The 18,363-nt window shown below is 30.7% G+C and overlaps 2 protein-coding genes and 2 non-coding genes across 7 annotated transcripts in view; 3 read left to right on the top strand and 1 right to left on the bottom strand.

Annotated features, from left to right (window-relative positions):
* Nucleotides 1–3,352: 3,352 nt before the first annotated feature.
* Trnaa-agc lies at nucleotides 3,353–3,425 on the top strand. The gene has a single exon. It is a non-coding gene; the product is annotated as a tRNA-Ala (tRNA).
* Nucleotides 3,426–4,012: 587 nt separating this feature from the next.
* Trnaf-gaa lies at nucleotides 4,013–4,085 on the top strand. The gene has a single exon. It is a non-coding gene; the product is annotated as a tRNA-Phe (tRNA).
* A 2,925-nt stretch (nucleotides 4,086–7,010) lies between these two features.
* LOC123305595 (uroporphyrinogen-III synthase-like) lies at nucleotides 7,011–9,061 on the top strand (the record flags this gene model as incomplete). The annotated part of the gene is made up of 4 exons (XM_044887401.1): nucleotides 7,011–7,255; nucleotides 7,312–7,512; nucleotides 7,574–7,839; nucleotides 8,957–9,061. Coding segments are annotated over exons 1-4 (756 nt in total), but the record flags the coding sequence as incomplete, so codon positions are not given.
* Nucleotides 9,062–10,202: 1,141 nt separating this feature from the next.
* LOC123305323 (glycerol-3-phosphate acyltransferase 1, mitochondrial) overlaps nucleotides 10,203–18,363 on the bottom strand; it is a 60,654-nt gene continuing 52,493 nt past the window's right edge. For 3 of the 4 annotated variants that reach the window (XM_044887205.1, XM_044887127.1, XM_044887048.1), the window contains exons 4-11: nucleotides 16,643–16,971; nucleotides 16,051–16,284; nucleotides 15,781–15,968; nucleotides 15,080–15,517; nucleotides 14,586–14,770; nucleotides 13,438–13,779; nucleotides 12,928–13,237; nucleotides 10,203–11,888 (exon numbers count right to left, since the gene is read on the bottom strand). In XM_044887205.1, the coding sequence (XP_044743140.1) occupies nucleotides 11,698–11,888; nucleotides 12,928–13,237; nucleotides 13,438–13,779; nucleotides 14,586–14,770; nucleotides 15,080–15,517; nucleotides 15,781–15,968; nucleotides 16,051–16,284; nucleotides 16,643–16,971 (2,217 nt within the window). In that variant the 3' untranslated portion in view covers nucleotides 10,203–11,697. The remainder of the gene's footprint in view (nucleotides 11,889–12,927; nucleotides 13,238–13,437; nucleotides 13,780–14,585; nucleotides 14,771–15,079; nucleotides 15,518–15,780; nucleotides 15,969–16,050; nucleotides 16,285–16,642; nucleotides 16,972–18,363) is intronic. The other variant, XM_044887287.1, reaches the window with a different exon arrangement.

Below are 18,363 nucleotides of genomic sequence, written 5' to 3'. Positions count from 1 at the left end.
ATCATGCCCTGTGAGTAACTCTACGATGACTCTAATATCAGCTCTGTTTAGTTTCAAGATCTCCTCGGCTCTGTTACCGAGCGTGTTTCCTTCACCCAACAGGCTTTTGGCGATTCGCCCTCCCTCGTAGCTGGTTCATGCCTTTAATTGTTGGTTTTTCAGATTATCTCCTAATCTGTTAAGACCTTCTTGTTAAATACTCAATCAGTGTTAAATACTCAAAGTTGAATTGAATCTTCAGAATAACATTATGGATAAATTCTGCAAACAAAGGAACTTTCAGCGTCTCCGCTAAAATATCTTGATAAATGTGTTACAAACTGATTTATTTGTATCACATTCAATAATTTAGAATTTAAATTACACGTAATTACCAATAAAAATGTCAAATTCTTAAAAAATTGCAGTGGTTACTTAAGAATTTTTATGACGTAGGTATAAAGGAGTTTTTGGGGTCGCTGATCTAATGTCGCTGAATTTTTGGCCCAAATAAATACGCCCCTTTAAAATATTACCATTTTTTTTGATAATTTTACTTATCTAAATCTTTTCACTTATCTAAATCACCATAGAATACATTGTTACTTCTCTTGGTGTACAATTTTCTCTTATCTTTCGAAATTCAATCACAAGTTTGTCTATAATTAGTAGATACATGTCGTTCTGAATGTGTCATTCTCTTTCACGTTAGTATCCTATTGGTCAAGAATTCTAGTCAGCCCGGCCCAGTCAGCGGAGGAAGTTGTTGGCATACGGTATATATTTTGAATTTTTTCATTTGTAACTATAATAGTAATAAAAATAGTCGCAACAACGTTTTTGTTTGCAATGCAATAATAATAGACAAATTGTTACTAACTATACACTTACGAGTAAAAAAATCGGATCATTTAACGAATTCTTAAGGGTACCGGATAAATAAATAGTTTTTGTCCAGCCTTTGTAGTGATTCTTAAATGTTAAATGTTTGTCAAATAATTGGAAACTATTATACATGTATAACATTTACGTCATACAAGTTGCCTATTTAGTAATTTTGTAAGTCAACTTTAACATTGATCGTTTCATTGAATTAAAATTTATTGTTTATTAACAAATAGAAACGTTTGCACCACAAACTTATGCCTTACTATGATGATATTCGACATCTTAGAAACACATTCCATGAAGTTATAGCAAAAAGTAAGCGGTTTCTTTCATTTCCCTTTATTTGTAACATCTTTGGTTACAATTTACTGCAGATGGTAGAACTCTAAAGAACTTTGTACTTTTTGCAGCAACATATTTATTAGTGTCCAATCGAAACTGAGACAGATACCGAATATTCGGTTTCGTTAGAAATTCCAATTTCAGTCGGACACTAATATTTATAATACTTTATGTTTCGGATTCTTTACCCGTAAATGTATATGAGACTTTTAGTCACAATTTAAAAACAATACACAACCACACATAGACACAGTTATAGTTATATTCCACATTTTATTTCCCATTCCATGAACGTAGCAAGCTATAGCTGGCTGGTATTGTTGGTATCCATTGTTCATTAATAAAACAATAACGACCCTTAAGTGCATCATTAAAAATTAAATGCTTCCATTTAAGTGCATTTATTGTTTTCTTTTATTGCTCTGCGTTTTTTTTAATTATTATTATAAAATATTTAATTTGCATACATGTTTTGTGTTTATACTGTTTTACTGTTTAGTTTTAGTCTGTTTATCTTTATTGTTTTCTATTTATTAAAATGTCGCTGCCGGATTCTGTATACGTTTCTCTTCTCTACAATTCTCTACTGTTTCAGTTTTGTATCTCTTATATTATATTTTTTATTATTTGAATTTAAAAAAATCTACATTTTAACCTCATTTTGTAGTTTTTCCATATCACTTATCTAATTAAATAATTTGTATACCATGTATATAAAATATACCAAGGTATACTTAGTTTAGTCCCAAGTTTGTAACGCTTCAAAATATTGATGCTATGAACAAAATTTCGGTAAAGGTGTTCATAAAATCACCTAATTAGTCCATTTCCGGTTGTCTTCCTGTCTGTCGTTCGTCTGTCGTCTGCCGTTTGTCGTCTGTTCGTCTGTCATCACGATTAGTCAAAAACGAAAAGAGATATCAAGCTGAAATTAAAGCGTGCTGAGGACGTAAAAAGTGAGGTCGAGTAAATAAGCAACATAGGTCAATTGGGGCTTGGGTCCGTAGGACTCATCTTGTTAACCGTTAGAGATAGAACAAAAGTTTGTTTGAAACATTTTTTCGTAAACATCCCTGTTTACCTGTGAGAGCGTTTTTTACCCGTTTACCCGAAATTATGCGCAAATTGTATAGTATATATTATATGGGAATATCAGTTATATATGTGTAACATGTAAGCATGTGTAATGTGACAGAGTAATCAACACTGTCTATACATGGTATTTCAACAATTAACTCAGTCAATTGTTTGTTTTCACTTGTTTTTTATATATTTTATTAGTGAATTTTCTCTTCAAAGAAAATGAGCTGATAATTATTAGGGAATTTTGCAAACAATTCTTCTAATTTCAAATTTATTCCAATTATTTTTGGGTCAGTCTTTTCAAATATTTGGTCAAATTTAACGTATCTTCAATAAATTTCGAAAATGCAGTATCTTGGTTTCCGTATTTGGTATAAGGGCTAATATAAACAAAAAACTACCACAAGAAAATGAAAAATATGACCCAAGTTAGTGGGTTTCGAAACAAATTTCATTCAAATACGATAAAATTTGGCCAAAATATTCAAAAAATTGATTTTTTTAAACTTTATGACGTCACTAAAATCCACAAAATTTGATTGTGCTCTATCACACGCAAATTTTATCCAATTTGGATCATTCAAGTATGTAATTCCACCAATTTTGGGTCATTATTTTCAAATATTTGGCCAAATTTAACGTGTCTTAAATAAATTTCAAAAATGCGTATCGTGGTTTCCAGATTTGATCGAAAATTTTTTTTTAAATGCATTCCTTTGAATAGAAAAAAACCTGGAAGTATTGAGAAGAAACGTAATTAAGTTGAATTTTTTGTCACGTCGCATTTGCTGCACTTAAAATGAAATAATAAGAGGGTGTTTCCAAATTAGATTCTCAAAACTTAAAAGTAAAAAATAATTATCGATTATATAAATTTATTTTTCCGAAATTTTAATTTAAATATTATTTTTAGTGCATTTTCGGTAATAATGTTTGAATAAAAAAAAAAAGTATTTATTGATATCGATAAAAATATCACAAGAGTTAAAAATAAATCTTAAGTTTTAGTGATGTCTTATTATATCGATACGTTTACTTAAAACGATTATAGTGCATCCAAGGGGGTGTAGCTCAGATGGTAGAGCGCTCGCTTAGCATGCGAGAGGTACCGGGATCGATACCCGGCACCTCCAAATAATAAATTTTACCTTTTAACAATGTTAACAATTATTTTTGACTCTTAAATTAAAAATTTTTTGCCACTTTTGAAAACTTTCATTTCAGAAAATAACGGGCTCTTATATAAAATTCAATTATTTTAAGACCTAATTTCAAAAATTCGATATCAATAAAGTTGACACACACACAAAAAATACACAAACGTCAAATTTATTATTTCATTTATAATAAAAAAAAAATAAGAAAATTTTTATTTGTTGAATTCTTGAACAATGGAACGAACGAACGCATCATATTGACGACTCCAATGGTAATGTAATGTATAAGACGAAGAACCTAATAAAAAAGAATATTTTATTGTTTCATTCGCAAAACAATATTATTTTTTCGTTTTCTTCATTTTTATCACAAGAAAATAATAATAAAAACTAAACAAAAACGAAAAATCTTTTTGAGACAAAAATGCAACTTATTTACAAAGTAATGAATTTAAGATATTCTTTCGTATTTTACAATTCCCTGCGAACTGCGAACGTCGAAAAGTCAAAATGTCTATATATAGCTTTCCATCCTTACTTTAAAAAACTGGTGCCAAATATCAGCCGAAATAGCTCAGTTGGGAGAGCGTTAGACTGAAGATCTAAAGGTCCCTGGTTCGATCCCTGGTTTCGGCAGTTAACTTTTTATATCTTTTAGTTTAAATAAACTCGCATTTGAAACATATCTAAGAACACTCTCAATTAAATAGATTTTTTCTTTAAACATTTTCCAAACTGAGCCGATTTGAAAGATCATCGCCAATTTTTAGTTTTTTCGCCGTTCGAAACCCTAAATTCGTACTTTAAACATATCTAAGAACACTCTCCATTAAAATAACTTTCAAGCAAAAAAAAATTAAAATCGATTCATCCGTTTAGGCGCTTCGATGCCACAGACAGGCAGACAGACACATACACATAGCGGTCAAACTTATAACACCCCTCTTTTTTAGTTCGGAGGTTAAAAATGGCAAGAAATAAATAAAAAATAAAATAACCGCACTTTCGCCTTGAAAGTAACTGAAAGGTATTTCCTCCAAACCTTATATCAATATTTTTCAGGCCAAATGATATCCACTTTCATAATTTCGGCTGGTAAAAACCTCTAAAATTCAAAAAATTTCCATATATCCTTACAAAAATCACAAAATTATTACATTATTTTAATCCTTTTTCCATTTGCAATTCTTATCAACTGATAAACATTCATTCGATAATCATGCCAGTAGTTTATAGTTTTACTAAGTGAAATAAATCACTCTGTACAAAACGAAACAGATCTATCGAATAGAGAAGCTTTCTCCTTATTTTGAAGTCAGTGAAAAACGTTAAACATGTTAAAAAATATAACCTCATATAACTTATTGAAAAGAAAATACATTTGAACTTTTATTTGAAATAGTAAACTCCAATTTATGTTTAGTATTTTTCGAAATGTTTCGTATTTACTTATACCAACCAAGAAACAACATCTAGAAAAATATAGAATTGGTGAACGGGTAAATACAAAAATGTTTCCCATGCGACCGATAAAACGGATCGACAACGAAATGTTTCCTCATTTCTCCGATATATGAAGTGTAAAAGAATCAAGTATTACTAGCTATTGTTTTTTCTTATATATACGTTTATAATAAAAAAACATTATATAAGAAAAATGCATTACGATTTTCAAGATGAAATGACTCCTCGGGGATTCTGGAAAAAGGATCACACGCGTCAATATTATTTGCTTCTAAAGATTTCCATTTCGTCTATTTATACGTCGACACATAATATAAGATACCTACGTAACGTAACTACCTATCACTTATTTGACAAAACGAATTTAATATACCTAGTTAATTTTCTCTAAGCATTTTATCTAAACCATTTTCGTTTTATCGTAAAATAGCAAAAACTATTTCTTCTAAATAAAACCTATGACCATTGCCAATAGCCAACGAAAAACACTAAATTTTTTCGAGATATTCGACTAAAAGTAAAGTTGCTATATCTATTTCAAAACATCAAAACGATTTTCTCTACAAAAATTATACATTAATGTATTATGTATTGCCTATATAGTGATGAGTATAGGTAATACTCATCCAACAATTGCGCAGTTATACCATAGAAAGTCGTATTGTTATCGTGGAATCTACGAAAATCGAAAAACTCGAGAACAAGATTTTTCGATTGTTGAATTTCGAATATCCTAGACTAAGAAGCATATCAGAAATACCTCTAATTTGTCCTAGCCTTTCAGTTAAAAATTGAAATCTTGCTCGTTAATAAGATCCTGTAAAAAATAGAAATCGATCACAAGGATAAGTTTAAAAAGATTTTTGCATTCGTATACGAGAAACAGTTTCCATCAAAAATTGTTTGCTATTTTATAAAGAATAACTTTCTAATTTAAAGATTTCATGTACGAACTATTATCATTTACGAACAAGAGTTAAATGTTCCCTGCGAAAAAAATAACTTTTCCTCGAATCTTTGCCCAATCAAAAATCCTATGATCTATCTTTGTCTGATGAAAAAGAAAGTAAGAATGAAACAAGTGAAAACAAAGCCTGCAAATTTTCACATGTCTATCTTTTATAGTTTTGGAGAAAATGGACTCCAAAGTTTTCAAAACAAAATTGACCTACGTTGCTCATTCAAACTCACTTTTTACGTTCTAAGCACGCTATAAAAATTTCATATCCCTTTTCGTTTTTGAGTTATCGTGTCCATAGAATTTATGAACTCTTTTCGTTGGCTATTAGCAAGAACTCCTACCAAAATTTTGATCGTTATTTTTAAGTGTGAAAAAAGGTAAAGAACAAGCAGATCATCGTCTGAAATATTTATTAGGAGAACATGCATGAAATGTATTTGTTGAAGGCATACTTCAGAGACGCTTATACTGACATCTATTGAAGAATTACCGAACTGAAAACATAATTGAGTTATGATTAAATTCTCTAATAGTACGTACGTTCAAATTCCCAACACTACGATCGCTTCATTTTATCGTAAAATAGTAAAAACCATTTCTTCTAAATAAAACCTCATTACCATTACCAATAGTGTTTGCGAGATATTCGACAAACAGTAAAGTTGCTATATCTATTTCACAACATCAAAACGATTTTCTCTACAAAAATTATACATTAATGTATTATGTATTGCCTATACTGTAATAGGTGTAGGCAATAATCACCTAAATGCATAGAAAACCGTGTTGTTATCGTGGAATCTATCGTGGCAAATCGAAGAACTCGAGAAAGAAACATTATTTTTAAGTAAAGATCATCATTCGAAATATTTATTAGAAGAACATGTTCGGATTGTATTCAGAAAAGACTTCAGCGACGCTGATACTGACATCTATTGAGAAATTATCGAACTGAAAACTTATGATTGAATTCAATAACAGTACGTTCAAATTCCCAACACTAGATCGCTTACATTGCTTTTTTACACTAAATCCCTCTATGGAGTTATCACCCGTACTATTCAGTACAAAGTTCAACCCAAATTCTGTGGAAATCGAAATTTGACATTTAAAAAGTGGCTCCTCACAATTTTGACATTTAAAAATCGCCTTCTCTGTAATTGGCTAAGAAAAAATGAGAAAAAATTCAAATTCAAAATGAAAGTCATTTGTAAAGAAATCTTAATATTAAAATCACAAGATGATTCAGTCGAGAATGATAATTATGTAGAATATTTAACAAAGAATAATTTAATTGTAAAATTTTTAAAGGTCTTAGTGTTTGTTTATAAAAATTTAGATATATTAAGTGAAAAACTGACCAAATCGGACGATTATCATGGTAAATTTTTATTAAAATAGAAATTATCATACTATTTTGAGCTATAATATTTACAGGTGTAATTTTTACTAGCCCTAGAGCAATATTTGCTTGCCACGAAGCAATACAAAATGAATCGTTAATGTCCAAATGGAAAGATAAACAGAATTATGTAATTGGAGAGAAAAGTCAATCGTTAGCGTTGAATTTATTAGGATTGAATTGTTCGGGTCAAGAAAGTGGTAATGCTATTAATTTAGCAAAAATAATTATATCGGGTAAGTTATATTTTAATCCAATTTCATGGAAAAAGATTCGAGAGTTTCATTTTTTTCCCAGATGTAAGTGGAACAAAACAACCGTTTTTATTTCCCTGTGGAAATATTAAACGGGATGTGCTGAAAACGGAATTACAAAAGGAAGATATTCATTTAGAGGAAGTGACAATATATGAAACAATTAAAAATCCTGATATTGAAACGGAATTTGGTAAAATTACCGAAAATTTTACTCGAATTCCTGAAGTTTTCGTTTATTTCAGTCCTTCGGGAGTACAATCGACAAAGAATATTATAGAGCGACTTGGAATTCAACACTCACTAAAAGTATGTAAACTAAGCCGAAATATTAAATTTATTTATTATCTAGAAATTGGTCCTAATCTTGGTAGGACTAGACAAGGTATGCTCTTTTGTAGGTAGGAGTAGGATGGGGACATTCTCTCACGCTCTTGCACGATACCCAGTCAGCGCCATATTACTTATTTATTTATAGTGTAGGCGCTGAGTATGTTTTGTAAACATTTACAGGTCCTACCGAACAAGGAGTGTATTGTATTTTGTATCGACGTATTTTGACCCGCTGAATCTGAATTTCCAGCTTGCTCATAGCTCAAAGTGGAGGGAAATTTGTTATAAACAAATAAATTGTTTATACGGCTATAGCTTTTAAATTATTGAAAATTTAGTTTACAAATCGTACCGTATTATTCTACATGTAAAAGCAAATATTTTCTTTTTTTATTCGTCTTGATACGACCAATAGATTCGGAGATATGATTAAAATTGTAAACAAAAATAGTAATGCATAAGATCGGCGCGAAGTGCTTGGTTTCAAACGTCCGTAGATTGACCAATTACAAATATTTTTGTACTTTAAGGTACTCATTTTAAAGATATAAGTCTATATTTTAATTTTAGACATATAATAATACGTTTTATGAAATAGCAACGAAACTAGTACGCTTGTAAGTATTAAGTTTCATCATTTTTCCGGCCCGTTATTAGTTTATAAGTCGATAGCGAACCCTTAGCGAAAGAAAATCCCACATAATTATATATGAGAAAATTGCAAATTTGTTCTAGTTCAAGAATCTCTTTGTAGGCACTCAGCGCCTTCATCATTCCATTTAAGCTGTCAAATTGGTCAATGTTTTGTTTACAAATTAAAAATTGAAAAAATCTGAGGCGGAAAAAGTTCATTAATCATTAATTATTTATTCATTGTCAAGAACTATTTTTCACACAAGGATTGTTCACACAAACGTATTCATGTTTTTTGCACCTACTGAACCAAAACTCGTCCTACATCGAGCATACCTTGTCTAGTTCAACCAAGGTCCTAATTAAATAACATCCCTTCATCTTTTATATTTAATTATTAGTGTATTATTTAAACGGATCGATTTGAGTAGTTCCAATTTAAACTAATTCATAATTTTAGTTTATTGCAATTGGACCGACAACAGCCGAGGAAATAACAAAAATTGGATGGGAATTAAGTGGATTTGCTGAGAAACCAACACCAGAAAGTTTATTAAAAACAATTCAAAGTTTATTATGAAAAAAATGTAATATTTTATTATTATTGTAAATAAATTTATGTATATTACAACTTTTATTTTATTACAATATTTCCAACAGTCTACAAATTTACGTAAGGCTCTCAGCACAAAAGCGGCCTAACTCTCACTTTTTCATATATATGTATATAAAGGCCACTTTTACGCTGACAACCTCATTTTTACTCTAAATGACTAATAGTTTTTCACCCATAAAATAAATAACTTTTTGGTTTGAAAAATAAATTGCCAGAAATATAAAAATTGCACTCTTTTGTAAATTGATTTATTTTATATATCTCCTAGAATAGGTAAGCCATCTATATTTTCTATACACATCTATGGTTAGAGCTACAAAGATGTCTTATTGTCTATTAAGAACGGAAAAATTCTAAAAAAGGTGTTTCGCTATTAAAAATTAAAACTTCTGATTAAAAAAAATGAAAGATGTAAGTTTGAGACCTTTTATGTGAGGGAACTAACTCTAAATCGAATTGATCAATCAATGAGCATCGAGCTTGACAAAATCTCAAAGGATTCCGCTGAGTGAGTGAATATTTGCTCGTAGCTTGAAAACTACCCGTTAAAAAATTTTGTGGTCGTGAGAGCTTTTGATCAGAACGTTACGAAGAACATTTTGGGAACGGTTAGAAAAAGCTTTACAGAAAGCCTAAGGCTTCATAGTTGAGCCCGTTTACCAAACTGTGGCATCCTTCCACTGTCTTCTATAAAATTCGATTTTTACTTTTACGTGATAAACGATCTTTTTCTACAAAAAAATATATATTAATGCCCCTGGCGAGCTTGCTAGAAATTCCGGGAGCTCCTTTTGTGAACTGTAGGCTGTTCTTTAATAAAGAATCTTATCACTCTTCAAAGGGCCTCTATAAGTAAAGTCATTATGGTTATTACAGGATACTGGGACACTGCCTTTTCTAATAACTTGTTTAGATCATTATCTTACTCTTATTAATTTGAGCACTTCTTTTAAAACTTACTTTTTTTGCTACAGCAGCAAATATATCACTTGCTAACGTGGAACCACCAATTTGAAGGCTTCTTTTTCATACACGGAGATGGTTCTCTTTGGCTCTACCCTCCATAATCTCACCCCAGGACAGCTACTCTAGTCTAATCTAGCATAGCCCAAGAAGAAATAGATTTTTACCCTCTTGCAAATAACCCCCATAACTATTCCATCGTTTCTCTCAAGGATTTCATTAGGAACAAATCTTTTAAAATTAAAAAAAAAAACTATTTTCATTTCTTAAATATTCATTAGATCATAAAAATAAGGATACATTATTTGTAAATATATATATAGTACGTACAATCCTAACCGAATGAACGATTATTTTTTGATGGTTTTTCTGTTTTTTAATAATCCAAAATAAATTCTACAGTCCTATAATTAATTAATTCTAATTTTTCTTTTTTATGTAATAAATTGTCGTTTTTATTATTTATTGAACATTGATTTTGTTCAAGGCACATGCTTCTTTTTACGGGGTGACAATCGAATTGTTACCGAAATTCGATAAATCCCGCCAAATGGCGATGATAATTCAACTGCCCTGGTCGATATTAAAATTCTCGGGTATTTCCAGGTTCTTCAGTTCGATCGCCACCCTGTCTGTCTTATGTGTCACAAAAATAATTAATGGATGCACAAATTAAAAAATAAAAATATTTATGAAAAATAACTAAACAACAAAAATTCTTTCAAATAGTATAAGAAATAAAAAAGGCTTAAAACAGCCTTTTAATGTTTATTTAATGTCGTTATTAAGCACATTTAATGAGGAACTTGCATGAATTCTAGTTTCTTTTTGGATTCAGTCCAATACCAAAGTAGTCAAAAAATGTATTTTTACACCACTTTGATCGACCACCCTGTAAAAACCATTTAAAAATCAAAATTTCCAACACAAGCTTTCATTAAAATAAAATTAGGTAAAAGCATAAGGTTACCGAAATTTACTTAATTGATGGTGGCATAAAATTCCTTTTTTATTTTGGTTCCATCATTTTTTTATTTACATCAGTCTTTAAAGAAAAAATTTGCCTATGCGCAATAAATCTCGAGAAAAATTCGAAAAATTGAGTAACAAAGACTGGTTGAACGTTTAATAAAACTAATTCCGAGCTTCAATGGTGGCATTGGTGCTGTAGGGCGAATAGCTCACCCAAAATAAGACGGCTGTAAGACGTACACCTCTTTTGAAAGCTTTGATGAAAGACCCTGTATAAAAACTCCTATACACCCAACATTTTTTCTCGAGGTTTTTTTAATTTTTCTAGTTTCAAGCCTATGTCAACTTAAAAAAACACCTGTAGGTCGAATTTTGCTGAAATTTACTTAAAATTTTTAATTAAAAAGTCAATTTTTTATTATCCGATTCCTGCAAGTTCCCCATTCCCTTTTATCCATTCTTTTTTTAATTAAAATTGGTAACTTAATAGAGACAAAATTAAACAACTATCAATAATTATCACAGCAAATATGTTTCTAGTAACAAAAATATCTTTTCGTTTTTTTTTTCTCTTTGTGTTTTTCTTTTGATACCAATGCAAATTGTTTTTTAATTCTTATTGTTTTTAAAAATTTGTAAGCTTTTTTCATTCACTTATTATTATTTAATGGCGTTTTGAATCGACATAATTTGATTAAAATTGGTTTTAATGATTCGTTATCATCATAATGTTCTGATAAATAGTACATTCGTATTTTATCTTGTGTATGACTTTCGAGCACTTGCCAATGTTGTAGTAATTTTAAACAATTTCGTACTGGATCAACTGATAAACTTTCACCTGGAACAAAAATGGAAGTATATTAATAATTGTTCAAAGCTGAAATTTCCTGGATCGACCAGGATATTATGAAAGTAAATTTATGGACCCACACTAAAATTTAAAACTCAGATTATTAGAAGATAAAATTTTAGGCTAAGTTCGATTTTTTTTAAATTTTCAAATGTATTTTTATCCTAACTAATATTATAAATGTGAAAGTAACTCTGTATGTCTGTTTGTTAATTTTTCACGCATAAACCGTAAAAACAAATGAGGATTTTCGGTTTAGAGATAGATGGGACCTTGGGAAATGACATATGATAGTTAGTTATGATAGTTGTCGCGAAAATAAAACTTTAAGGTGTTAAAATAAAGGAAAATAGGAAAAACATTACGATAACTGTCTTTTTTACTTTTATTCACGCTAAAATGATGTGATTTTTTTCATTCGACGAAGATATACGCCGCAACTTCCCGAAAATGGGAAAAGCACACTCAAAATTACCTCCTTTCTTCTATATATGCTTATAAGATGCAGTTTTTCGTTTTTGACGTGAAATTTCATGAAACAATATGGTAAAAATCGAAAACTTTAAAATTATCATCGCAAACGATAAACGATTTTTTTATTGAGATGAAGGGGTCATGGCTGGCCGTGGAGGCAAGCGGGCGTCTCCGTGGGTGAAAGCCGCCTGCTTTATTGTTCAAGGGAGGCTATATTGCAAGTGTTGTAGAGGGAGTGAGTGAGGAAAAGGTACGTTTTCTAAATGAATCAATATTTTACTAAATGAATCATATAGTGAATTAATTGAAATGAATCACTATCGCGAGCGAAGCCGTGAAAAACAGCTAGATTAACAATAATTTCAGACACTTTGAGAAAGAAACTTGGAAGTTTTGACAGAGGAACTTTCACTGTTCCCCGACTTTTACAAAATCTTTTCTTGATCACATTTCCAAATCCACCGAAAAAAACTAAATGGTTCCATTAAAGTAGGGATGTATCCCCTCCTCCTCATTTATAAATCAAAATAAAATATAAAAAAATGAAACTTACTGTAACTCAAGGATCCAAGATGTAATTCTTTTTTAATTTCTTCCATAATATCGAGTACTAATTCTTTTTCTGTAACATTTCGATCAACCAATTTATGTAAAACGGTACCCGTAATATAGTACGCTTCAATTAAGGGCCGTATTAAACCACGTAAGAAACATAAATGCTGTAAAGTCGTTGTGTTTGAATTAAATTGTAAGTTAGGTTCATTTATTTTAGGTGGAGCAGCATCGTCACCAGACGAACTATCGTCATCGTCAAATGTTTTTGCAACTCGTTGACTCCATTTTTCGTCTTCGGTGTATAAAATCTATAACAAAAATTCCAAATTAAATAAAAGAAAAAAAATGAATCATGAAGCTCGTCGGCTTCATGATTCCCTGGAATGTTCCTGTGTCTGTGTGATCAAGATAAATCAAGTCAAATTAACCTAGCCCCAAATTCTTGGACCGTATTGATTTTAAAATTTACTGAACCGATAAATAAATATAATTAAAATATCTTCCTTACCTCTTTTTGTGTTAAAATTTCTTTATTCTTTAAATTATCGATACCATCAGCGATAACTGATTCAATTGTTTGGCATGGCTTATTGATAATAAATTCATATTTTAAAAGGTCACATAATTCTTTGGAACGTTCAATAATATCATCTTCAGATAATTGACTAGAGCACGTCACATCTGGTAATAATGTGAATAAAGCGGTTGCAATAATTGCATCGACCACATAGAAACTCATCATTCCATTACTGTAGTAGGCTAGTTCAATCACGTTTGGAAGCATACATACAGGTAATATTGTATTTTGTGTTTTGTCACGACGTACTAATGCTGGACCTAACACATCCAACTGAAACAAACAAATTATGTTAAATTATTACAAAAGAGTTTATTATACTCAAATAGTTTTAAGGTTGTTATGAAAAAAATTCTATTTAAAGATAAACTTTCAAAAAATTGACAGCCAATTCTTTTAATAAAGAAAGTCTAGTTATTCCAGTTCTTGGTTTTCTTGAAAAACGATGTTAAAGTTACTAGTTTAAGACGGGTTATTATATTGTAAAACAGGGAAACGACGGTAAACACGCTTGTTTAAGGTGCATGACTCGAGACCCAGAAATGACAGCTGCACAAAACATTCTAATTTAAAAAAAAATTTAACAAAAATTATCACAAAATGAATGAAATTTCATATGATTATATTACGCGCTTGGCAACGTTACACAGTTGTTGAAGATATGGCATTGTATTGTCAAAAAATCTTGTTAAATATAATGATAGGTAATTGAAATTTTTTTATTAATTTAAATACAAAATAATTTTGTTTGAACACATTTGAACTTTCCACGAAATTAAATTTTTTTTAATTATTAAAACTCTTCGAAATAGCAAAAGTGTAGGTTTTAAAAGAAAGTAATAAGAGTAAGATAAAGATCTAAGTAAGTTGTTTAGAGAAGGACGGAGAAGTTCACATCAAACAAGTTCTTTGCCCTCCTTACGTCTACCCTCCATACATAGGCCACAGTGAAAGGGGAAATAATACCACCTTCCCTCTTTCATAACAACCTTAAACCTGTCACTGGACCCAATAATTTTTTAATTGTACATCCACACTTGTTTTAAAAACAATCTTGATCGAAGAAAATCTATACTTACAGCATGATTGACAACATCTAAAGAATCTCCACTAAAACCTAAATCTCGTCCAGCCCAATCAACTTCTGCACGTAATTTATCTAAAGCAACAACTAATTGATCCATTGTACATCCATCTCTAAACCGATTTAACAATAGGAAAGCAACAGCATTCGTTGACATAATAGCAGTTGCTTGCGTACAATCTGTAAGAAAAAAGAATTTAATTTTAATCAAATTTCCACACCATATCCCCAAATATGGTTTCTATATTGGACAAAAGGTAACTATGAAGTAACTCATTGAAATAAAATGAAATGTTTTGCCAACCTCTGATCGACAAAACATTATCTCAGAATTTTCCTCCTTACAATTTGTTTTGGCTTTTCAAATTTACCAAAAAGGTATATAACAAAACCCTTTTGATAAATTCTCTCATCCTCTCGGCAATCTTCGAATTTGGCTTAAAATAATCCGACCTAAAAATAAGTTATTGCAAAAATAAATCGACTTACCGTAAATAACATGTCTTGCGATACTATCCACAAGTTTACGATGTTTTTCTTCAACGACGTCAGTACCGTATAAACTAGCTGTAGATGGTTGTGACACTAATTTTGGTTTTTTAAACAATGGCGGTACTGTGCCATTACTAACGATTTCTTTCTCTTCAGGTGTTGGACTTCTTGATGGTATGTGGAACGTTTTAATTAATTCTTTTATTGAAAACGGTTGATTAAAATCAATTCTCATCATTCCATAATTTGAATTTAAAACACTCCAGATTGCTTTTAATGCGGAACCTAATGATTCCATTTGTTTTGGTTGTCCTAACTGTTCACGAACGAAATTTCCATCAACTAATCGTTCATAATTTATACTAACAGGTACAAGTAATGCATCTTCAATTGTTCCATCCATGTATGCATCCACAATTACGCTAAGAATTCCACCTGCAAAAATGATTTGAAACTATGTTAACAAGAGTTCAAGCTTTGTGACCATTCTAGCATAAGTTAAGTTAGAGTGACTGTCTTGGGGTGGGACACACTTAGAAGTGGGTTTTGGAGTTGTTTAAAAACAGCAAGAGTGCTTTGACGCCAACAGACTTCGGGTCGGAGTTGCCGAAAAAGAAAGGCTGACTCAAATGAGTCCATCTCTTAGTGGCAAGAGGTGGACATTGCCGCAGAAGAATATTTTCGAAAATGTATCTTACCTTTTGGCATGCATGGTTTTCCCGTTCGAGTTCGACCACCTTCAATAAAGAATTCAATATTGTGACCAGCTCTGAGAGCTTCCATCATGTAAGTATGTAACACAGCCCGATAAACAATATCTTTACGTCCTAAAACGGGATCAATGCGCCTTTTTATATAAAATGCACCAAGACCTCGAAGTAGAAAGCTGAAAATTAGAGGATAAAAATTAAAAATCACATTTTTTTTAAAATACCGAGCTTCAAGGAGTTTATTTTTAGTAAACTTACCCAAAAAGTGGAATTCGTAAATTGTCGCCAGCAGCCACAAGTGGTGATCGAATATCATTATTCAATAAAATAAATGAAATCAAAATATAATCTAAATGAGATCGATGTAAGGGTAAAAAGATTAATGGAACTCCAGATTCCGCTGCCTTTTTTAACATTTCAACTTGTCCTGGATGAGCAACTACAGAGCTCAAAAAACATGGTAATACTTTGTACATTACCCAAGATGTAAGCCTAAAAAATAAAGTATTTAAATATTAAAATCGTTTCCTGGAGAACATTTTAAAAGGGTATTACACTCCCATTTTTAAAAAGTGTCCGAATTGGATTCTATAAAAATACATTTAAATTTTACATTTTCAAATTTCGCGCGAGATTTGACGAAAGCGATTGATGCAATGGGCGTCATATTGCCCTGTGGTCATGACGTTAGTTGGGAAGAGGACTTTCGTCATAGAATTTTATTTTCTATCTGATACAGCAAGGATATCTACTAGTTCTGGAACACCCTGTAGAGTTAAATACCCTATTGTGACAGCTCAAAGAGCTGTGAAGCTCCAGTGTTACCAATTGTAATTTTAATTGTATTTACCTTAAAAGAAAATCAGAAAGTGTTGATCGCATATCATACAAAATAGTTTTAGCACGATTTTCATTTTTCTTCAATTGTTTCTGATATGTTTCATCGTCAGCTTTGTCCATATCTTGTAGATCTTTAGTCGTGGCCATTTGTAATGCTTCACGAAGCCGTTCATCATGTAAGACGGTATCGGATACTTGTGGAAAATCATATTTCTTCAATCGATACGCTTGTACAATATGACAGAATTTACGTGTTAGAAAATTGTTTGCTTTTAAAGCGTCTACCCGTAAGATATTTTTGATGTTGGAATTCTCTCGTGCACGATTTACAAGTAAATTCTGAAAGTAAAAAAGAAATTTTGATTAGAAATTCGTTCATTTTGAAGATAATTAATTGCTCAAAAGAAGGATTTAGAAAGGTGAAATGTTGGAAAAAGGAAAAAAGGTGAAAAATTACCCAAAAATTTTGAAAGTACGCCAAAAGAAGTGAAATATTTACCTGGGGGTCAGTCAAGGGAATTTCTTGAAACTTTTGAAGGGGGTCTCACATCCTACGTGGATGTGAATAACAGAAGGGGGCTTTCAATTGGAATGTTTTTTCGAAAATAGAATCGTTTTAGACCCAAATTTACGTTTTTATACCCTGTATATATGAAATATATATTCAAGGTATACTAATTTTAGTCCCAAGTTTTTAACGCTTAGAAATATTGAAAATTTTGGTATAGGTGTTCGTAAAATCACCTAAATAGTCCATTTCCGGCTGTCCTTCCGTGAGAACAACATTGGCCAGGTGGGTTTTGGGTCCGTAGGACTTATCTTGTAAACTGTTGGAGATAGAACAAAATGTTAAATGTAAAAAAAATGTTCCTTATAAAAAAATAAACCACTTTTGTTTGAAACATTTTTTCGTAAACATCACTGTTTATCTGCTAGGGCGCAAATTAGGGCACAATTTTTTTGCCCATTTTCTCCAAAACGAGAAAAGATAGAGAGTTGAAAATTTGCTGGTAGCTTCAACTGACGACCGATAGGTCGCCATAACTGTGTTGGTTTAAAGTGTGTGGCTTGATATTCAACATTTTCTATACAGGATATTTCAACAATTAACTCAGTCAATTGTTTGTATTGAAGTTTGGTTTTTCATTCAAGTGTTAAAAAAAAGTAGAGATAAAAGAAAACTTTAAAAAATAAAAATGTTAAGATCTTTTCGAAAAGCGACTAAATTCGACAAAAGGATACTTATATTTAAAAAAACATTCTGTATTTGAAACACATTTTTGGTACACCTGGTACAATAATTTACTTTTTAAAGAATTTGAACAACTATTTTAAGAATTTCGTCATCAATCCTGAAATTTATGATGACAAAACATTAACTTTTCAAGCTTTACAGACCCATTTTAAATCTCAATCAATAAAAATCATGCAAAAATTCAAAACATTCAAAATTTGGATAAACCCATAATTAATTCAAAAATTTGATTAAACTACAAAACTTAATTGAAATTAATTACTTTATTATAAATAACAAACTGGCAAATACATTTTCTCACATAAATCCGATCAATATTCAAATACATCAAAAAATACTTGCACGAAAAACCCACACACTTGCAAAAAAATTACAAAGAAAACTGCAGTCAAATTGAATAAGTGCAATTTTAAATATTATATTTAAAATATACTAACTTGGCAATTACACAATCACGCGTAATCAAAAGCAATCAA

This window comes from Chrysoperla carnea, chromosome 1 (assembly GCF_905475395.1).
Source record: "Chrysoperla carnea chromosome 1, inChrCarn1.1, whole genome shotgun sequence".
In the NCBI taxonomy this organism is placed as follows: domain Eukaryota; kingdom Metazoa; phylum Arthropoda; class Insecta; order Neuroptera; family Chrysopidae; genus Chrysoperla; species Chrysoperla carnea.
Note: the sequence above shows the minus strand (reverse complement) of the source record. Positions and strands in the feature narration are given on the sequence as shown.